This window comes from Cynoglossus semilaevis, chromosome 4 (genome assembly GCF_000523025.1).
Source record: "Cynoglossus semilaevis isolate Cse_v1.0 chromosome 4, Cse_v1.0, whole genome shotgun sequence".
In the NCBI taxonomy this organism is placed as follows: domain Eukaryota; kingdom Metazoa; phylum Chordata; class Actinopteri; order Pleuronectiformes; family Cynoglossidae; genus Cynoglossus; species Cynoglossus semilaevis.
In genome coordinates, this window is record NC_024310.1 from 15,636,929 (window position 1) to 15,659,669 (window position 22,741).

Sequence of the window (22,741 nt, forward strand, 5' to 3'; positions counted from 1 at the left end):
ATTGGATAACGGCAAAAAGTTAATATCGGACATCTGTATTAGACAGTATATGTGTTTTGTATCTTTAATAAAACCCCTGTGACCTACATTAACTCCATTGGCCAGTTCCCAGGTAAAGTTGCTGTATTGGTCCACGATGCACTTGGACAGTTCCAGTAACCGCTGAGCTGAGTCTGGAGTCCACCAGTCCTTCAGGTCTCCGTCTTTATCATAGTTACGTCCTGAAAAAGAGACAGAGTCACGGGCCCTGCTGCTTCAGCCACGGTTCAAACTGTTTTACAGATTATTCCCAAACCTAAGAAGACAAGGACCAAGTGTGAAAAAACGAGGGAAAATGGTACCGTTGTCATCAAACCCGTGTGTGAACTCGTGACCAATCACCATCCCGATGCCTCCGTAGTTGAGAGATTTGGGCTGACCTTTACTGAAGAATGGAGGCTGGAGGATTCCTGCAGGAAAGACTGACAACAGACACACAGAACAAACACTGTCTTCACAAAGACTGGACAAAGGTCAAGCATCCAGGGCAAAAGTGCAGTCACTGATGGTTGACAGCAGTACAAATGTTCTGTTCTGATCTTTGGTCAGTGTCTCTGGGAACAACTCCAGCAGGTGGCTGTGATGAAACCCACAAGAATCAAACCCACAGAAGAAGAAAAGAAGGCAGAAGTTACATGAAGCTACATGCTAAATGCTCATATTCTCAGTGTGGAGTGAATTAAAACTTATTCCATAAATATGACAGGACAGACTGGACTGTCATCATCAGCATGGGTGGAGACAGAAAAGGACTTGTTAGGACTGGAACACATGGACAATCTGTTCATCAGAGTCGTTGAACTCATCTTAAGGAAAGAAAGGAGGATGGATTTCGTCCTCAAATAATCAGAAGTATCGGTGAGTAAAATGAATCCTGTCTTTTTAATAATATTGTAATTGTATTATGTTATGCTATTGATCTACATTATGTTCCAGCTGTGGCTGAATTTGGCTTTGTGGGTTTGGTGCTTTAGTAACGGCAGAGTTATGGCTACATGAGTTATCTAAGAAATAACGACTTGTTACATTACATTTCTTTATATTGATGTTTTTTATAGACATAATTAAGATGTGGATTTATTCAGGCAGGATGCCACTAGGGAAGGCCTAAGCAACAAATACACATCATGCAACTAGCTAAATGCTAACACATTTCTGAATAATCAAGTAAAACTGGTTTAATTAATTTTTTTTAAATTAATTAAATTATCCAGAAACTAGTCTAGTCTCAGATCAGTGGGAGCCACTACAGCTAATAGCCTTAGCTAGCTTTTGACAGCCAACGGATAACTAGTTCAGTGAACACTTGGTATAAATGTATAAAAAATTACAGAAAAGATTGTGTCCAACTGTTTTAAATAAAATAATATTTAAAATGTACATCTCAGAAGTTACAGAATGGTTAAACAAATATTGTCAATGAGAACATGAGATTTACCAATTTGGTTTGTGCTGGCAGAGTAGAAGGCGTTGACCACAGCAGCTCCAGTCACCCACCTGGCAGACACGAAGTCAGGTTAATATTTTAAAAACAGACTTTTGTAAAAGAAAACAGACTTTTATAAAAACGAAATTTTAAAATAAACACTTTTAAAAACAGACTTTTGTAAACAAGAAAGAAAAAATGTTCATAAAGTAATTACGTATTTGAAGAAGCTGCTGGTGCTGAATTATCTAGTAGCATAGGTAGCTTAGATAGCTTGAATAGCCAAAGCAGCATTTGTAGTCACAGTAGTATGAGTAGCACATGTAGCCTAAGTAGGACAGGTATCATAGGGAACTGAAGTAGTACCAAAGTATAAATAGTACACACGCAGCGCAGAATAAGAAGCGTAAACAAACAAGTAGCCTAAAAAGACCAGTTAGCCAAAGTAGCATAAAGGGCTAATGTGAAGATGATTTCCAGTGTAAAAGAACTGATCCCAGTGAGGGATGAATGAAATTAAATCTAATCTAATATGAAAATACTCTTTTAGTAGAAAAGGAAATAATAGGTTGTGAGTTCAAATATTTAAGGTTCGAATCCAAACCTGCAGATGTTTAGACTGAATGTAAAACAAGCTTCTGTGGATCAGAGCTGGTTAAAAATAGAACCAGAGAAAAGGCTGAAGAGCCTGGGTGAGTAGGTTTGTGTGTGGGTGGGAAGTCAGTGCACAGTGTCACGTGCACACTCCTGTTTTACATCACAAATGACACAGTTAGCCGGGACTTCACTGCTTCAGAACATCAACACTGTCAAGGTCCAATACTTTCTACAGTCGTCTGCAGTCACTACTTTATTGAATGTGAATTATTGATAATGATTATATACAAAAGAGGTACATAATAATTATACTGAATTATAATGATTATATAAAATAAACAGGAGTAGTTATATTATCAAAACACTTCTTTTGCTTCACTCCTCATACCTTTGTAACTGTGTGTGTGTGTGTGTGTGTGTGTGTGAAAAATCTCTCACTCGTCTTTGTTGACCTTGACTCTGAGTTTTCGCAGGCGTTTCTTCTGAACAAACTCTAGATTCTGAAGGAAGTTTTCAAAGTGTTCATCTGCGCTGTAGTTGAGCTAGAACCAAAACACAAAACACACACACATTGAGAGATCAGCTTTGAACAGAGACCTTGTCCACGGTCCAAACAATCAGAGATCTTTTTTAATTTAGATCACAGTCAGTCTCCTACACTCACATCTTTGTACTCATTGTTCAGGTAGCTGTCGTTCATGATGTTTTCAGAGTAGCCGATCCTCTGTCGAATGGCTCTGGCCTGAATAAAAAAAACCCACAAATTAGTCAGAAAAAGTACATCAGACAGTTGGAGTGTAAGAACAAAAGCGTTTTATAATTTGATCAGCATTTTATTTTCATCTCCTGTAAAATATGTTTAGAGGGGTGTGCACCACCTACAGGTGTATTATATGAAGTTCTTTTTTCTATTTCTAGGCTAACCTTTCCTTTAGCTAACCTTTTAACAGTTCAGTTCTGTGTCTGGACTTCACAGCCCCTGACCTTTAACCTCCCTTGCCTAGTTTTGTTGGTGTTTTCTAGACCTGTAGATAAAGTCCTGGCTAACTGAAGTCAACTGTCTGGATCTTGTCATACATTTCTTTTCTTTAACAAAGCTTTGTGTTAAATACCAATGTAAAAACAATATCTTTATAGTAACTTTTAGCTCCTTCTATAGGAGCATGTTGGACTTAAGATGTTGTTCTGTATTTTTAGCCACAGTGATGATGATGAAGGATTCTGGAGTTATTTTTAACAATGTTGAGATCTTTCTGTTCAACCCTAGGCTTCAGGACTATCAGGTTGGGACTATGTTCAGTTTTAAGAATGCACAGAACCTTCTCCTCTGCTGCCTTCTTGGTCTCTTCATCCATCCAGGTAAGTTCTTGCAGATTATTGATGAACACCTCTCTGATTTCTCTGATCATCTCCTCCATCTGAAGCACAAACACAAACAATGCAAATGAAGGTAGAAATAAACTCTTTAATACACACACAGATGGAACGTTGTACAGAAGAGAATACTGACGGTGAGAGGTTGGACAGAAAAGAAGGAGAAAATCATTTTTTATTAATTTAACGGAGAGAAGGAGAGCTGGAAAAAACCTGCAGCAGGTAAGGTTTAAAAAGGAGGGGAGGGGGTCATGTTGGAGGAGGAGAAGCAGAAGAACAAGGGGGAAGAGGAGAATTTGATTATCAACGATGTGTATTATTTTCTAACTTTGATCTAGTTAGTTTTTGTTTTTAGCTTTGTCATATGCTATTGTTTGGCTAACTTTAGACATTTGTGACATCTATTGTTTTCTCTATTGATTTCATTCAGTGAATTTGTTATTTTTTCTTGAGGTTTATTATGTGGATTTGTGTTAATCCGACTTCATGACTGACTGAAGTGACTTCATTAATATTTAGTTTTAGGCTAATTCTTGGCTATTTTTTAATATAGACACTATAATGCAGTTTTTATGCCAACAGTTACTTCTTGCCTGTCATCAAGAAGCTTTTGAAGACTCGGCTCTTCAGAGAGCACCTCCTGCCCAATCACTGTCCTCCACTTCCCTTCTCCTTCTGCACTTGTCTCCTCCTCTGCTCTCTCACACCAGTTAAGTTGTCCCACTTTCCTAACTAGTGTCTCTTTCAAGAGTTCCTCTTTGTAGCTTGATTATTTATCCTCCTCTTGTAATTCCCTCTGGATAAAATCCTCTGTTACATGAATAAATGTTATTATTATTTCTTTATATTTTATATTTTAAACTTTGACAGTTTTGTTTCTTTCTTGAGAACTTTCAGCACATACAGATGCAGCAGTGGGTGAAGGCTGACTGACACCACTGTATGTTTGATGCTAAGCTAAGCTAATGCACTCAAACACAGAGAGAAGTGTGTGCTTCAGTGTAGGTGGTGTGGGCAGAAGAAGTGGAGTGAGTGTAAAAATAAACAGAAGGCTGAGCTGAAAAGTCAGAGCAGGACTCAAGTATTAGCCCCCAGGAGGAACAAACACCAATGTTCTCACAGAACATGTGTGAAGAACTCACTTTATACAGTACTGGTGATGGGATTAATTACAAACAACAGACTTCTCTGGGTCCCCTCACTGGTCCAGACCAGTTTAACTATTAGGTCGGACAATAGAAAAATGAAAAGTCAGATCCAGGAAACATCTACTGACCAGTTCTTTGCTCTTCTCAGAGAAAGCCTCCTGGACGTAGAGACGACCCACGGCGTTTTCCATCTTGGTGCTGACATACAGAGCACACTGTCTCCACACTGCAGCCTCTGACGTGGTACCGTACAGAACCTGAAGGAACAAGTACCAGGTATTTGTATGGTGTGAATGCTTGTTTGTTTGTTTGTCTGTGAAGGACTGGAGAACAATCCAGGGTGTAACGCTCCACTCTGATGACTGCTCCCCAAATCTTCCCCCATCCCCCCAGTCCCCCAAGCACCACCACCAACAAGCTAACCATGGTAGAAGATAAATGACTATATTGGGTTGAATTGAACTGAATGACATCTCAGCACCAGCGGCGTTGGTGCTCAGTACAGTCATCAGGACCAGCAGGATTCAGTTCACCTTGTGGAAGGATTTCCTCGTGTCTCTGTAGCTTCTGCTCAGACTTTCCACCACCATCATGGCAAAACGCCAAACCATGTAGTTCTGGAGATCCCTGTGAGGAGGAGGACAAGGAGGAGGCTCAGAGGAGGAGCACTGCACACAAGGAATCAGTATACTGCAGCAACAGAACAATGATCATGCTGGAACTGGAACTACAGACAGGAGCAGGAACTACAATCAGGAACAAGAGAGAAGAGCAGGAACTTAAGCAGTACTAGGAAAAACAGCAGTAACAACTATAGAATACCAGGCCCCAGAAATGACGAACAGCAGATGCAGTACCAGGAATATACACAGGTGCATCTCAACAATTTAGAGTATCATGGAAAAGTTCTTTTATCTTCAGTAATTCAACTCAAATAGTGAAACACAGTCTGATCTCCTCGGTGCTACACCACATTCTAGTACCAGACAGTACTACAGTTCCTGGCTGTGGACCTGTGTGTGGTACCTCTTGGTGTATTTGGGCAGCACCAGGCTGAGTCTCCTGTAGTAGTTGGGAGCGTAGTTGATGATGTTCTCAGAGTCAGAAACGCTGATGTTCACCGAGTCCATGATCCTGGAGGTGAAGTAGCTCCAGTTAAACACCTGTCCTCCACACACAAGGAGCAGGAGGAGGAGACACTGACGTTAGGATGAGGAGTACAGACTGGAAGAAGGAATTTATGAGGATACAGATGTGACTCTTTCACCTGTGACTCCACCTCCAGGCTGAAGTTAGCGCTCAGATCCAACAGTTTCATCTTGTTGTAGTTCAACACCGGGTTGTTCCGATCCTCCGGAGTATCAGTGGCCTGTGAATCACAGACACAGGATACTCACACATGAACTCAGGTCACACAGCTCTAGGTCTACAAGTGTCAGAGCTGCAGCCTGAGCAGAGCAAGTGAAGACAACAGTGATCGGAGGAAACAGTTAGGGAATCACAAGCACCCAGACAGAAGGAACCTCAGGGACATCTGTGGAGTAAAGTCAGGGTAGGGAAGACCAGAGACTCTTCTTCTCAGACACCAACACTTATTCATATCTCCAGACGGTGGAAGAGAAACAGAGAAAACTTACATTGGCAATGTCCTTCTCCAGGTTTATAATGCGCACCACTTCCTCTCTGATACGGCTCTCGTTGACTTCCAGACCCCGGTCAGAGCGGACCAGCTTCACCAGGTCAACCATGAACTGCTCATAGGCCTGGCATTTCTGACAAGGTCAGTATAAAAAGAATTAAACTTGTTCAGAAGAATGCCCTGGACAATCAAGTCCAGAGGTTGACAGTTCAACACAGATACAAAATCACTGTAAGACCAGTCTCCTCAGAACCTGGACCTCAGTGTGATCCAACTGGTCCAGAGAGAAAACAATGTCAAAAAAACTCTTTGGCTCTTTAAGAAGCTGAACAGCTTGAATGGGTTTGGAAAGACTGGAAAGACTTTTTGCCCTTCCTGTCTATACATTTACAATAACTGACTGGCTCACACACACACACACACACACACACACACACACTCACTCAGTGCCTATAAATAAAAAAGAGTGTGGTCCAGTCCACACATCTGGTCCTGATTGATTCACTGACCTTGATCATTCACCACACAAATAAATACCAATTAGATTTAGTGGCCGATGTCTCGGCCCCGTCCTTCCTCCAACATCTCATTTCCTCCCCCCCCCCGACCCCCCCACCCACACTGGAAAAAAAAACGGCACACACTCTTCTTGTGTTGTGCCTTGTGCACTGACCTCTGCGTGCTGTCCAGTACAGGAGTAGTAATCTCTGGACAGGAGGGCCAGAGTGTTCTGCTGGTCAAACTGAAAAAGACGAGGGACGAACAGAGAAGAAACTGTGCTGACGTCCTTTTTCAATGTCTTAATATCTAGAAACGTTTCTTTCTCTACAGAGAGCCCTGGAGGAACCTCCTCCAGCCTCAGATGTTCTTCACACATCTCCAAAGAAGCACGTTGAGGTGAGAACTCACATGAATGATGTATGAGTTGGAGTCTCTGTCATCGGTGCTGACATAAAGGTTCACCAGGAGCTGAGTTCCATATTTCTCGTTCAGCTTAGCAATGACATCTTCCAACCTCCAGGTTTGACCTACAGGGGGCGGCAGGTGGGACAAGTGAGTAAGAAGAGCAAGAAGAAGAAGAGTCGATGTCTGTGTCTGTTCTAAGAAGATACTGAACCGTAGTTGGATTCCCAGTCGTCCATAGCGATTGGCCAGTCCATCACATCCGGCAGTGTCTCCAGCAGCGGAGCTCCTCCTCTGAGCTCAACTAAACCTTAGATTAGGGTTGAAGACAAAAGTCAGACTTTCTAATCTTTAAGCATCTGAGTTTGACATTTGTTCTTTTGGGGAGTGACTTATCATGTGACTTTCCTGCAGACTCACTCTCATTGAGGCAGGACTTGTACAGAGTCTTGGCCTTTACCAGAGCAGTTGCTTCTCCCTCCACTGTTTTTTCAAGGACACCTGGAAAAATCCAAATAATACACACACACACACACACAAAACCATGAGCGTCAATGGAGTCAGACTGGGACAATGTTGGACCATCAAGTTCCGCCCACTGTGGAACAGACTGATGAAAGAAATCTTCTCAAAATAGGTCGAGTAGAAGTAACCAGACGGACACAGGAGAACAAACCCCAACAAGACCTGACCCTGCTGTGAGACCCAGTTACCATCCACACACACACACACACACACACATACACACCAAAACAGACAAAAGCAGAAAAGATTGTTCTCTTCCGTGTAGACAAACCCAGCCTTACAAAGATCTTACCTGTAATTCACACTTTGAAACCAAATATAATTCAAAAATGACCTCAGAGAATCATCAACCATCAATGTTCATAATCATTGCCACATCCAGGGATTTCCACAGCGACAGGTCACGTTGTGTTACGTTAGTCTGAGCTTAGTCTGAGGTTAGAGACCGTCCATCTATGTTTCTTGATTATCAGAGTGGAAGATGTTTTGGTTTGAAAAATGATTCTCTCCCAAACTAGCTGCAGACTCATGTGAAGAGACTTTTCAAAATAAAAGTCGTTGTAGAGCTTCTTAAAATAGTTGAAAAGGTGACTGTTCTACTGTTCCTCTGATCTACTGTTCTACTGTTCCTCTGATCTACTGTTCTACTGTTCCTCTGATCTACTGTTCTACTGTTCCTCTGATCTACTGTTCTACTGTTCCTCTGATTCCTCTGATCTACTTTCTACTGTTCCTCTGATCTACTGTTCTACTGTTCCTCTGATCTATTTTTCTACTGTTCCTCTGATCTACTGTTCTACTGTTCCTCTGATCTACTGTTCTACTGTGATAGCATGACATGTCTGTGTGATTTAAATCTGGATAAAGAAATAAGTTAGAGAATTGTTCAAAGTGCAAATTAAAACTAATGTCTTGTCATTCAGATCCTGAGGAAACTTTATTCTCACTCAACTGTTTTTACGGATGTATGGAATCTTAAACCTGACTGATCTGCTCCAGGGAGCCACTTCACAGCTTTTCACAGTGTCTGGAGAGGTTTGAGCAGTGAATGAAACAGACAGTGAAGACATTTCTATATTCAGGCCTTGAATAAATGAAGTGAAAATACTTTGGAAATGACCCTGGTCTCTGATAATGATATCTATCTCAACAGAACCTTCAGGACCTTCTAGAAGCTTCAGAGATCAAAAGACGCATCCATGCATCCATCCATCCATCCATCCATCCATCCATTCAATCTATGGTTCCATCTGAAGTCTCACTTTCTCAAACAGGTAAGGTAACCTAGCCAACTGCTCTGGAGTCAGACCCAGAAAACGATCCACACGATGGAACCATTTCAGGAAAGGCACAGGTCGTGTCTTGAGGAACCAAACATCTCCCCTGACATTGAATATGTGGATGTGAAAAAGCCCAGCTGAAGAACTTAGCTTTTGGTAAACAGTCCACTGACTAGAACCAAATCCTGAATGTTCCCTCTAAGCTGTGGTGTGTGTAGAGAAGAGAGTGTGTTAAAGATTAGACCTGATCCTCTGAAAGTCTGATGGTGGTACAGATCTGCAGTCAGACCACAAACGCGTCCTGTTCTCAAACACACGGTTCCTCACTGACTCGAGTGTTGGTTTGGTGAAAGACTCAACAGTGACCTGGATGTGACCTCACATGCCTGGCCGTGTCAGGCTCCTGGAAACACCTGGACAGCAGGACCGTTGTTGAAGAGCTCATTGAGGAAAATGTTATTGTATTGTGTTTGCATGCACGTGTTTATGACGCAGCAGATTAGTGTTGGCCTGTAAATGCTTCAGATTGTTCTAGGCTGTCGTAAAAGTTGTAAAACGCCTTAATGAGGATCTGACCTGGTTACAACATCATAAACACATGCACGCGTCTGTGTACGTGTCTGTGCATGTTTGCTTCTACTGCTGTCCAGTTGGTATTTGCTAAACATCACTGTCGTCTCAGAGACGTCGCTGCGGTCGCAGAGACATCGCTGCGGTCGCAGAGACGTCGCTGTGCTCTACTGTTAACCAAACACAGATAACATAAACAGTCGGCCGTGAATGTAGATAAGATTCAATAAAACAAAACAAACTCTAAATTATCAGTTGAACCAGATCAAAACTTTTTGGTCCAAGTTTTAGACCAAACTAAATCTGTTTGTCTAAACATCAGTGAATGATTTGTCTCCGTCTCCGTCTCTGTCTCAGGTTCACGTCAGCGGAGCTGGAAAAACGATTGTAGTTCTTTCTCATTTTTGTTGGAACCGAGCCGCTGCTCCTCAAACTCACATCATTTAACTTGGACTCAAATCTCTGATCAGATTTTTATTTGACATGTTTTTGAGGAAACACTTTAGCCCGGTGTTATGAAAGACTTCTGGAGCGGGTTTTGACAGAAGAAGGAAATTTATATATTTACCCACAGCACAGATGCTTCTCTGCTAACTTCTCTCTCCTTTAGGCTGTTTTTCTAGATCTTTGTGCCAAATCTTAAATAGTTCTGTAGTAGCTGGTCTAACTCTGAGTCATCTCCAGGTTTACTTGTTAAACGTTTTCACTGGCTGTTAAATACAATCTGCCAACTCTTAGAGGATAGTTGACAAAGAACTAAAGAGACTCTTCATACAAGGACACAATCAAATCCAGAACTGTGCCTTTACACAGCCTCTATTGAATACATTCAACAGTGAGGTGGTCTGATCTGCTGCACCTTCACTGAGGTTCTCCATAATTCTTCACTTTAACCTCCTCACATTCACACAACTGTTGTTTTTTTCTGCCTATTTCCATAAAAGGAAGCAAATATCACATAAAAATAAATCTTTTCTGTTTTAGTGCTGAACAAACATTAGACGGAGAGAGAAGATCGCTGCAGAAATGTGCTGTGTGCACGTTAAAACTGACTGATGTTTGTTTTTCCTCTTCCACTCCCCAGTGTGTGAGTTTACAAGGGGCGAGAGACAGCAAATAGCATAAAGAGAGAGAGAGAGCCGAGGAGTGTGCATTAGATATAATAGAGCAACCTTTACTGCTTTGGTTCAAATGTATTATTTTACCCATAATCCTCCAGGACTACATTTATGACTCATGCTCTGGTTTTCATAATCACCATGTTTTTACTCACTGTCACATTTCTCCACCTTTCAGAACGAACTGAAGCCAAGGGAGAAGAACGGCTTCAAACAGACTCAGGTTGAACAACAAGCGTCTACAGGAGGTGAAGGTCAGATTCATGTCTGACACATCATCTCCACCATCTCTCCCCAGCTCACGTCCAAACATCTCAACTTCAACTCTCCAACTTGACCTCCAAAAATCTCAACTTTGACTTTGTCTCCCAACATCTCAGAACTGAGGCCGAGCTGTTAGTCAAGTCAAATTCTTTGTCAGCTGAATCACAGAGGGGATGGGCTTCTCCTGCCGTGTGTCAGACTGGGATTCATGCATTACAACGCACGTATTTTTCAATGTTCAATTTTTTCTTACTCTTTTCTGGACTTGTTTAAATTGGTGCTGGGCTGAGGAATTCAATTCAGGTGTGTTACTGTGTATCTGTGGACCTCTGACCTTTGAGGATGACCTCCAGCTCGTCCCTGAGGATGTCGAAGGTGCTGTATCTGGAGGTGGTCTCAGGGATGATGTTCTTCTTCAGCCAGCCACCACAGGCGTACTGGTAGAAGTTGTCACATGGTTCCACACTCATGTCCATGTTCTCCAGGAGACGAGAGGCTGCACAGAGACACAGAGGAGGAAGACATTCATGACATTCGACCTGAGTGAGTTGACTGGGAAATCATGGGCTATGATGTCGTGCAGATGCATGTGATGTAATATGCTCTCAGAGCTGACAGGCTGTGTCACTAATTTCAGTCCAAAGTAATTAGAGAAAAAAATGATTTATTGTTAAAAAAAATAGACTGATAGTCTTTATGTTTATTTATAGTTAATTTAGGTGTAAACCCAGTGATTAGTCAATTATTAGTCAGAATTTCACAGCAGACCTTCTTTGATTGATTACAGCCTTAGGGTGCATGTGTGTGTGTTTCTCACCTGCCTGGGTGCAGTCAGCTGTGGTACATATTTCACCTGCAGCAACAGACAGTGGGAAAAAACAGTGAGTCAGCAGACTTATTTCCTCTCCCCTGTGACTCCTTCATTCTACTTCCTGCTTCTGATTCTCCTCGTCTCTGCTCCATTTTTCACGCTGTCAGTTCTAAATCTCTCTCAGCTCCTGTTCTCCATCTGTCATTAAGACATCCATCAACCAGAGCACAAGCAGCAGCAACAAGCTGTTCAGAAAAACCTGCTCCTGACCCGACACGCACCTGGACCCACATCACACTGTGAATGAACGTGCACGCTGTCGTAACCTCACAGCTGCAAACGCCGAGAGGAAGGCTTTTTACACCCACAGGTGTTTACATGTTTGTGAAAAACACAACGAGCGACCAGAGTGTACTTCATCAAACACTGGAGCAGATGTTAGAGAGACGACAGCAGCAGCAGCAGCAGCAGGTGGAGCTGTGGAGCCTCAGAAGAATCAGAAGAATAAGAATTAGCTGTGGCTGGAGTTTTGTCCTCTCGTTACCTCCCATTATTAGACACAATATGAAGAATAAAAGGAAAAGATCAAAGGACAGTGTTACAATACAGACACAGGAGGCGCTGCGGAGCTACTCCTGTCTTCAGAAGGGGATTTTAGAGCTGAATACACCTCACATTTTTTAAAATCATACGAGTCATGAGCAGATGGAGCCTGAGCTTCAGATACGTCTCATCTAAGAGATCAGTTCTAGGAGTTCTTCAGACCGTTGTTCAGTACCTTTGTATCAGAATAGAAAAGAATAGAATAGAACAGTTTACCAGTATTATGTAGCAGCTCTAATTTAGATACTCAAAGGTAACACAAATGCCAAAGCAGCAAATCTGAAATGACCACATGACAGCTCAGTGTTAGCTGAGGTGTTAGCTGAGGTGTTAGCTGAGGTGTTAGCTGAGTTACCCTTTTTAAAAAGAGAACCAACAGAATCATTTGGCACGTAGTTCAGTGAGCAGGATGAGTTCATTAAGGTGCAGCAGTGGAGCAGCACAGCTGTACAGCAGTAAACTGTTAAAGTGTGAACAGAAGGAAATAGATACACACATAGCGCTGTGTTTACACAATAATTAGCAACAGACAAGTTAATGCGTGTCAACAACCAGCAGATTGGTTCGTTAACCTAACCTAACCTAACCTGGAGAGAAAGGTTTCAAACCAGTTCCCTACTCCGTGTAAGGCAGCCTTCCTCATCACTCTTCCTCCTCCATGCTCTATGATGTTTGAAATCCCAGCATCAACTCACCTGTCTTGTGTGTGGCAAACAGTATGACTAGAGCTACGATGATGACGAAGAGCAAGGAGACGATGGTGATGAGACCGATCTCCAAAGACGTCCAACGGGGCTTCTTTGCTGACTTTGGGGAGTTGTTCTCCGTCATGGTCAGGTCTCCTCCTTCACCTGCCCGCTGCATAAACTCACCTGCAGGAACAAAGAAGAAGAACAGCTGGACATTTACTGCGGACAGATCTGAGGTCCACAAATGGAAAAGAAACATCATTTGGAGCAAAATGCAAACCCTCCATCACCGTGTTCAAATACCGTATGTTATATATATTTTATATGTTATTCACTGAGAGGATTTCAAACAGCCGTGAACCAGCAGCTCCTGTGTCTCTGTGAGAAAATCACTGATTTTCTCTATGGACTTTGGTCTGTGAGCTAAAATCACTGACTTTAAATTAAATTTAAAAAGAAATTTAGAGTAATTTAGAGACCCCCAAAAATTAACAATGTTTTTTTGGGGGGGAGACGCAGGGGGAAAGGACCGGAGCAGATTCCTTCAAATTTCTCAAGGACTAAAGGTGGAACCTTTCAAAGTTAACCTTTGAAACATTTAAGACTCTCTGCAGGCAATCAATCTCTAATCCATTGTGGAACACACACACACACATACACACCAAACCCTATTAAGAAAGTGTGATTCTTTGTGAAAAGATTCCTACAGCAGAGACAGAGAAACTGTTCTTTTTTAAATCTAAACCTTTCTGGTCAAATCTAGCTAAAAGTTAGCCAGGTTTTTTTGTTTAACTAGCTAAATATTTTACTCATAGCCAAACCCTCGAAACTACAGATGCTGCCCTAATTCACACGAAATCATATATATATATATATATATATATATATACACATATAAAAATATAAATATTCTTTCACAAGCTCAGGTCCAGGTAGGACAGATCCAGGACCTAGATCCAGATCTGGACCCATTCCATCTTAAGTCGCTTTGAGAATTCCAATGTAAAATATTTCCACTGCAGCTTTTAAAAAAAAAAAATTAAAATTAACTAGTGCTGAATATAAGGTAATGTCTTCAGGCTGAAGTCAGAAAACCTCCTGCTCCACATCTCCGTCCACACCGACCTTAACACAAACAATAAATATGGAGGAAATAAAAGACTGCTGCCATGAGAGCTTCATCTTCATCCTGAGAAACTCTGCCACTATTTCAATATTATTTTAGTTTTTATAATCTACAGGCAAAAACATTAGAGTCCCAGAGCAGCAATAAAACCTGGCCTGGAGAGGTTTCTCTTATAAATTCATTCTGTCCAATTCCTGACATGTCGCATTCCAACAAAGTTCCACGCTGCCAGAGGTCTTTAAAAAGGAAACAGGAGATGAAGACAAAGTGGTGTAATAGAAACTCAGATGACTGATGGAGTGTGTGTGTGTGTGTGTGTGTGGGGGGGGGGGGGGGGTGTTAAGAGCCACTTGGAGGTCCTTCATCATGATGAGGAGTCTGGGTCTCAGTCTCAGTCACTGGAGTGTTTCACAGAGAGCACTTTTAGAGAAAGCACTGTTTTTATGCAAATATCAGAAAGTGCCTGAGGTTTGAGTCCAAACGATAACCTGCTGTTAAAAAGGAAAACAAAGGTAGAAGCCAGTTCAGGCTCAAAAAGAAGTCAGCCAAGACATCATCTGAAGCAAGAAATGAAGTGAACGTTTAGCTCCAAGGTTATCCAGAAGATATCTGCTACGAACCTTTCCCAGAAAAAGTCAGCTCAGAAACCAGTGTCCTAAAGATCAGTTAAGGTTAGCCTACAAACAAACAAGAGCATTTTTGCACAACTTATTGATTATAAGAAGAAAACCAGAGGGACAACTCCAACTCTGAAGTTAGTCCAGAAAAATAACCACCTCCAGAAATGCAATATTTTTTGGTGCTTCTATGTTGCCTTCCTCCTCAGGCTGAATGTCCTGCCTCAACCATAGACACACAGGTGGCGTTTTTAATTGTGTGAGACTGATTAGCATTTGGACATTTTTGTGGCGTCATCTCACAAACTGAGACGTTGTCCCACCGTTGATAGTTGTTAAACTTCCGTCCAATCCATGTTATGTCACTAATAATTACCCGGTGACTGTAAAGTAAGTACTGACGTTGGTCAGGGTTAGACCAGAAATACCTTTAGGTTGGACAGAAAAAAAAAATAACAAGGTGAATGATTAGAAGAGGGTTTCAACAATTAAATGATTAAAAAATAATTTGATATAATAATATAAATAAATACTCAGGTCCAGGTTTGGGTCTGAACAGAAGTTCACATTTACGTTAAATCAACTCTGCTGATATCTAAAGTATTGAAACCATTTTCTAAACCTTGTTTTTCTTTTACTCAGTATTCACTTCATGTTTCTGTCCAAAAAAGTCATTAGAAAAGTTATTAAAGCGTCCGCTCTGGACCCTGGGGTCTAATCTCCTCACTCTCAGACCACGTCGGTGGGATTCGGAGGAGCTGCCGAGCGTTGGCTCAGAAATGACAGACCACAGAAGGTGTTATTTTAAGTCAAACTAGGACACATTCCTGTTATTTCTTCACACTCAATTAGGCACATGACATGTCTCCAATCTCACGGGACTGTGGAGACGGTTGACGCTAGAGATTCTGCTGCAGGAGACACTTTTATCACAGAACCTCTGCACGAGAAACCTGGACACAGACACAGTAGTACTGTAGTACTGTAGTACTGAAGCAAGGCAGAGAACAGTAGTTCTATAGTACTGATACAAGGAGGAGCACTGTAGTACTATAGTACTGATGCAAGATGGAGTACTGTAGTGCTGATAGAAGGTGGAGTACTGTAGAACTGATGTAAAGCAGTGTACTGTAGTACTTATTAAAGGTATACTGGAGAGCAGAGAACAGTAGTACTGTAGTACAGATACAAGGCAATGTATTGTAGTGCTTATATATGGCATTGTACCCTAGTACTGATATATAAGGCAGAGTACTAATAAACCACCATCTGAGACAGTATGGTACAGTACAGTACAGTACAGTACAGTACCATGCAGGTTTTGAGGGAAGAGGAGGAGGATGAAGACAGAGGTAAAGAAATGAAAAAGAACGTCCAGAAATATCTGAACATCTGAAACTGTAAACAGTTGAATAGTAACTGCACCAAAGTCAAGAGTTCCTGGGACTGAGATTGGTTCTAGAAATGTACTAGAGGGTAGTCCCTGAATCTGTCCTGGTACTGATGACTGTTACTGTGGTAACACTCACATTCTAGTATCAGGTTCTGATTTACTGGTACTAGCTGCTGAAGCAAACACAAAATCCCTTGTTCAAAACTTCAGTTCCTGAAAGTGAGACACACATAGCTCCTTGCAACAGGGGGGGGGTCACATGGTGAGGATGATGGGAGGGTTACTGGTTTAAATCCTATGATCTGCAGCAGTGTGTTGAGCAAGCCCCAAAAAAGTCCCAGACTCCGTGGTACAGTGGAGCCCACCTGCTGCTGCTCTTTTATGGATGTCAGGATTTAAACCAGCAATTCTACAAGTCCAAACCTGACCCTGTGACCGCGGGGCCACAGGCTATTCTTTATGTGTGGAGCTACAATTACAAAAAAAGAAAACACCTCTCCCTATTTCCAGCTAAGAGTTCCACAAGTTCCTGGTACAGTCTCAGTTCCTGTGACTAGTTTTTGCATTAAAACAAACAAACAAACAAAAAACAGTTTCTGGTACTTTGCACAGTCCCTGAGAGAGAATGAGCGGGATGTTTTTGCAGCAGATTAATTTCTTGTCTGTCATTGTTTGTCACAGCAGTGACAGCTGGAATGGACCAGGACCAGGTTTGGAATGATTCCTGTCTGCAAGTCAAAAATTCCATCCTTTCCCAGGAGATTATTCACTATAATCATGAGGTGACCTCCCAGAACAAACTGCTCATTGTTCCTGCAGGTTCTTTGTCCGTCTGCCTGTTCTTCATCTTCACACGTAAGTTTCACTCACTTTATTTAATAAAGTAAAACAACACCAACAGCTCAGTCAGTTGATGGTTTGACAATTTTCCAAAAAAGAAAAATCAGTAGAGAATTCCAGCCAAGTCACTCACACACAGACTGCTGTTTGGGTTCTGTACTAAGGTTCTGAGGAAGAACTATTACTAAAATATTCACACACAAAAAGAACAGCAACAGCTAAAAGTCAAAACAACTTTTAACAAAGCCAGGACTATTAGCAATAAATAAAAACATTTTGAAGGAAACTATTGCATGATTACATGAAATGGAAAATAGCTAAGATTTGTCTGAAACTTTAAAATAATATCAAAAAGTTAGCGAAGAAAAAGTTTGGTGAAGAACGTGAAGTAGCTAAAGGTCAGCCAAAACACTGAAGCACTAGGTAGCTGTAACTACTAACCTTTGTGCAAAGAAAGGTACATTTTTAAAAAAGAGCCAAAGTAATAAAAGTTCAAACTTTGCTATAACGCCCTCTCTTGGTCAGAACTCGAAACTGCCGTGTCTTTTTCACAAAAATAGACTAAATGAGGAAAACACATGATTGTCTTCTCTATCTAATAATTTGCTGGTTGTAGTTTTAATAAGTCTGTAAAATATACGAACTGTCGTACAAGTAAACACGAGAGACGTCAGAATGAAAGGAGGTTGATTTCATTTTATGTCAAACCTGTAGCAAAGGTGCGTCAGCTCCTGTTGATTAACGCGCTTTTCTGTGTGTCAGCCCGGTGCGTTGACACGCACACGCTAAAAACAAATGTATCTCAGCAAACGCATAAACACGCAGCCCACAAACGCACGCGCACAGAAAGAGAGCGAGTCAACTCACCAGATGTGTCGGGAAATTTTCGGTCGATGATATAAATGGGCATCACATCCACTGATCAGTCATCGATTGTCATCCTGAAATCCTGCTGATCAGGGATCGATCTCCGGCACTGAGGTGGAGCAGGTCTGCTATGGTGGGGACTGGTCTGATGTGGACCGGGCTGAAGATCTTCTGGTCTGAGGTTGTGTGTCGGTCCAAGAGATGGTGAAGCTGCTGCTCCTGCAGTCTGTGGATTTAAGCGAGTCCAAATGGTCCGCCCTTTCTGCCGCCGCCGCCGCTGCCGCCGCTGCTGCTGCTGCTGCTCACGCCAGCGCGCGTACACGCCCACGAGCACGCACCATGAACATGAACACATAGGTTAAACAGGCAGTGAATGGACGAGTGATGAGTTCTTCATTCCCTGTTTTTTTTTTAAACCAGCAGCCTATGACATTAAGACCAAAAGTCCTTAGTAACAGAATCAAACTTAAAAACGGAATAATTCACAAGAATTTATTGGTAATATGTGGTTTTAGCTTAGAGACACCCAGGAGCTGCTGGTCCACTGCTGCCTCCTGTGGTCAGTTTGACACCAAGGGAAATTAGATCAGTTTTTAAACGATTCCGAACGTGATTAAAGCCTGTTGGTTTTTCTGTAAGGTTTTCTATTGTTATCTGTTAAAGGTGACATGTTATGGTCCTTTTCTGTCCATTAAATCAGATCCTCTTAAAGAACGTTCTGTAACACCCTCAGGATAGAGCATCACAGCACTGCTTCAATCCTGTCTAAACTGCCCTGATCCAAACGCTCTGTTTCACTGCCTTTATTGTCAGATATTTCCCTTTGTACATGAACGCCCCCTCGTTGGACACGTTTGACAATGTTATACAAATATTAGTTACAAGTAAAAGTTATTCCAACACTGTTTCATTCCAAACATCATCACCCTGTTCCACGGGTTTGGTTACTTTTCAGATTATTTTTCAAACCCATTAACACAGCAACTTGCATTTGTTTCCCAGCTGTGCATCTTCTTTGTGTATTCATGGCCGACCAGAAAGACTAAATATGTCCCACACATTCATTAAATATATCAGACACACTGTGGAGCGTCAGCATGTCTAGCACACACGTCATCAAAGAAGAACATATGATATAAAGAGAGAGAGAGACGTCAACTGGCTGCTTCAGTCAGTGTGTGCGGCACAGTCACGTCACAAGTGAGGTGTTGCTGATCACTGCTGCACCTCGGCCTTCAGAAAATCTGTAAATCCAGCAAATTTAAACATAGAAATGTTGAAATAATACTTAAATCAAATTTACAGAAGGGTCAAGTGGAAAAACCTCACTGTTGACCACAGAGTCAAAGGTCACCAGGGGTCACACCCAGTAAACTCTGAGGAGTTCAGATGAGCTGCAGGTAAAAGAAAAGAAAAAGTTCTCACAACAACAACAACACCTGTCTGGAGTCTGAGTGGATAAAACTCCCAGGACTCTCATCTTCAGTTAAGACAACAGTGGTGATGTCTCTGGGACTACGGTGATGTGTCTGGGGCGACGGTGATGTGTCTGGGACGACAGTGATGTCTCTGGGACTACGGTGATGTGTCTGGGACGACGGTGATCTGTCTGGGACGACGGTGATCTGTCTGGGACGACGGCGATGTCTCTGGGACGACGGTGATGTCTCTGGGACGACGGCGATGTCTCTGGGACGACGGTGATGTCTCTGGGACTACGGTGATGTCTCTGGAACGACGGTGATGTCTCTGGGACTACGGTGATGTCTCTGGAACGACGGTGATGTCTCTGGGACTACGGTGATGTGTCTGGGGCGACGGTGATGTGTCTGGGACGACAGTGATGTCTCTGGGACTACAGTGATGTCTCTGGGACGACGGTGATGTGTCTGGGACGACGGTGATGTGTCTGGGGCGACAGTGATGTCTCTGGGACTACAGTGATGTCTCTGGGACGACGGTGATGTGTCTGGGACGACAGTGATGTCTCTGGGACTACGGTGATGTCTCTGGGACGACGGTGATGTGTCTGGGACGACAGTGATGTCTCTGGGACTACAGTGATGTCTCTGGGACGACGGTGATGTGTCTGGGGCGACAGTGATGTCTCTGGGACTACAGTGATGTCTCAGGGCTGATCTTCTGCATGGTGATTGGACAGTGTTTGAAAAACAGAAGGCCATTTTAATTGGAGTCATTTTCCTGTGTCAGTCCTGTGTGGCGTTGGTCTAGAGACCCAGGGAGGGTTGGAGGACAGTCAGGGATCAGGACTGTTTTCTGTGCAGGTCTGCCATGGTTTGGACTCAGACTTTCTCTGGGTAACCAGTTCAACCACCAGTCCACAGAGCCTTCTTTACCAGATGGGGTCAAAGATCAGGCGACCCTCCTCCACCTCTTCATCACAGCTTCCACACTGCTTTGGCTCCGTGCTCCGTGGACTCCACCTGTGAGTGAGACAGAGTCAAATCCACTTCTCACAGCAGCTGATCCATGCGGTTCAATTGTCAACAAGCTTCTTCTTCTACTGTTTGATCTCGTTGTCTTCAGTGTGTTCTCTTAAATAAAACCCCACCTCAGCACACTTGGTCTGTCAGCCTTTCAAGATGTTTGTTCTCAACAAACACAGAGTGTTATTGGCTCCTGGAGATGACTGATTTCAGTTGCCCTGCTCCTGGACTGACAGGTGTTAAAGAACACAAACACGGACAAACACAAATCACAAGTGTTCATTTTTAAAGGGAAGGAATGAGGAACAGTCGGCCATGGGCCGTTTTCACCATCAGACGGTAAGGCTACTGTTTCTACAAAGACTGACTTTTGTTGATGTTTGTTTCTGGATCTGGTTCTGTCTCTGCTGAAGTCTGGGATAAAAACAACGATAACAATAATCCTGAAGATACATTTAACAGGAACAACCGCTGATAAAAAGAATGTGAAGAACGTCAAGGCCAATTCCCAGGACGCACACACAGATTCCTGGACTGGGTTCTGCGGTTCTTCTGGGTTTGTCTGTGTACAGACGTCCTTCAGACGAGCACCAACACATGTGGTTCTCTGTAAACAGTCGTTGGTACTGTTTAGAGTTGGCTGACGTTCCTACACCTCCTTTTGGTCCGACGTGCTCTACTTCCTCTCCTTTAAAAAACGGTTTGACTCTTTGACGTTGACGACTGTCTGTTCCTTGTCCTCCCTCCACAAGAGGACGGTGTCTTTCATTCTCTCAGAGTTTTCACTGCGAGGCAGCAAGACAGTGAACAGTGGGGGGAGGTCGGCTCAGCAGAGGCACAACTCAGTCCAGGCTCAAGGCAAAAATGGTTTTAAATGATTTAAAGCTCATCTTTGAAAGCCTCTGTCCACTGGCTTCTTAAATCTAACATGAACTCAGTAACATGGACTCAGTGTCCTGCTGGGCTTCCGTAGCTCACACAGCGTCCATGTCTTCCTCTGTGTTTTTTAACAGGGTTGGTCAGTCACTGGTCAGACAATCAGCAGAGAAGGTTAACAGGTTAGGATTAGAGAGTCAGGTCAGAGGGGGACAGAAACAAATAAAGGACAAATCATCTTTAATTGGAATCTAAGTCATAATAATAACTTTCACCGACTCACACTGAGAACATCAAACCTCAGCTGCAGACAGTTAGGCCGGTCTTAGGTTGGAAATGTAGACTGTGTGTGTGTGTGTGTGTGTGTGTGTGTACGTGTGTACGTGTGCTCCTTAACAGACAGTTGTCTTGGCTTCAAACACCCTCTTTAGTCTGACCTGAAAAAAAATCCATGATTATATTTTTAGAAACCACTGAAGTTCTGACTCTTCCCACTGTTATTCACCGCTAATTGATGATAATGATGGACGGGGGTTGGAGGGTGGGCGGCTGAACTTCCAAGGACATCACAGCCTGAGGTGTCGGCCAGGCTGATGATTAAGGAGCTGCAGAATCTCTGCTCTGATCTTTGACTGAGAGTCTCTGTTTTTATATTTACTGCATACAGGACTGAGGTCTAGTCTGTTAGAGGTCAGATACCACAGCTGTCTGCAGCTCTAACAGGAAAGTCACATGTTCAGTGCTGAGGTGTTGGGCAGGTGTCTACAGTTACCCCTGCAGCAGATGAATCTCCACAATATTAAACTGCAGCAGACACAGGTGTTTGTTTTAATAAAAGAAAACACGCTGCAAACAGCCGCTGAGAGGAATGAGCCGTCACCCCCCATTAACACCCCCCCCCAACCCTATAGCTACAACAGAGATGTTTTTTCCTCATTTAATGAAGGGCATTCATACAACAGAATACATTTGGTTCATGTTTCTTCTCTGTGACGATCTGACCTGCTGAAACAAAGCCTTTTTGGTGCCTGCAGCCCCCCCACAAACCCCACATATTTATGAACACTGTCTTCAACAACGTGTTAGTGTTAGTGGTTGATCTTGTTGAAGTGCAGGGTTTAATGAGATCTGCACAAAGTGAACCCAAGAGACGATGGGAGGTTTTCTGACTGTCCGACACACATTGTTCTGTTTCATTGTTTCATGTTGTTGATTAACGTGCTTGAGGACACCTTGGACCAAGTGTTTGTCCTCATTTATGGACAAGCATCTGTAACACTTTAGTCCACACTGGGCCTGACTATAAATCTGTCATCTGAGCACCAGAAACCGAGCTAATGTGTGACACCTGGACCTGGGGAATATTAGTGAGGAGCATGAGTGCTCAGGTGACCTGCAGACACAAGTGTCTCCCTCCCATAGTCCATCAACAGTTGATCCAGCTTTATGAAAAAGACAATCAGACAACAGTTAGTTCTGTTGTATGAAGAAGACAATCAGACAAGGTTTTGTTTTTTAAATTACTTTTTATTATTGTTAACTATTTGTTTGAATATTTCGTGAAAGCAAGGCTATAGTAAGGCATGTTT

General features: G+C 42.7%; 1 protein-coding gene and 1 long non-coding RNA gene across 6 annotated transcripts in view; one reads left to right on the top strand and one right to left on the bottom strand.

The window, feature by feature from the left end:
• LOC103378377 (neprilysin) overlaps window positions 1-18,778 on the bottom strand; it is a 24,023-nt gene extending 5,245 nt beyond the window's left edge. Inside the window, exons 1-19 of one of the 4 annotated variants that reach the window (XM_008309566.3) lie at window positions 17,830-18,778; window positions 12,993-13,169; window positions 11,701-11,736; window positions 11,218-11,379; window positions 7,547-7,627; window positions 7,341-7,436; window positions 7,133-7,251; window positions 6,897-6,965; window positions 6,222-6,356; window positions 5,852-5,953; window positions 5,611-5,747; window positions 5,118-5,211; window positions 4,713-4,841; window positions 3,382-3,480; window positions 2,727-2,804; window positions 2,501-2,604; window positions 1,478-1,536; window positions 342-461; window positions 88-221 (exon numbers count right to left, since the gene is read on the bottom strand). In XM_008309566.3, the coding sequence (XP_008307788.1) occupies window positions 88-221; window positions 342-461; window positions 1,478-1,536; window positions 2,501-2,604; window positions 2,727-2,804; window positions 3,382-3,480; window positions 4,713-4,841; window positions 5,118-5,211; window positions 5,611-5,747; window positions 5,852-5,953; window positions 6,222-6,356; window positions 6,897-6,965; window positions 7,133-7,251; window positions 7,341-7,436; window positions 7,547-7,627; window positions 11,218-11,379; window positions 11,701-11,736; window positions 12,993-13,169; window positions 17,830-17,872 (1,974 nt within the window). In that variant the 5' untranslated portion in view covers window positions 17,873-18,778. The other 3 variants (XM_025054901.1, XM_025054903.1, XM_025054902.1) reach the window with 3 other exon arrangements.
• On the top strand, window positions 469-7,321 carry LOC112486922 (uncharacterized). 2 transcript variants are annotated; one of them, XR_003049511.1, is made up of 7 exons: window positions 469-897; window positions 3,330-3,421; window positions 3,543-3,658; window positions 4,019-4,860; window positions 6,294-6,364; window positions 7,055-7,120; window positions 7,245-7,321. It is a non-coding gene; the product is annotated as an uncharacterized LOC112486922 (long non-coding RNA). The 2 variants fall into 2 exon arrangements; XR_003049512.1 differs by lacking the exons at window positions 469-897; window positions 3,330-3,421; window positions 3,543-3,658; window positions 4,019-4,860 and adding an exon at window positions 5,961-6,136 and having other exon boundaries at window positions 6,243-6,364.
• Window positions 18,779-22,741: the final 3,963 nt, after the last annotated feature.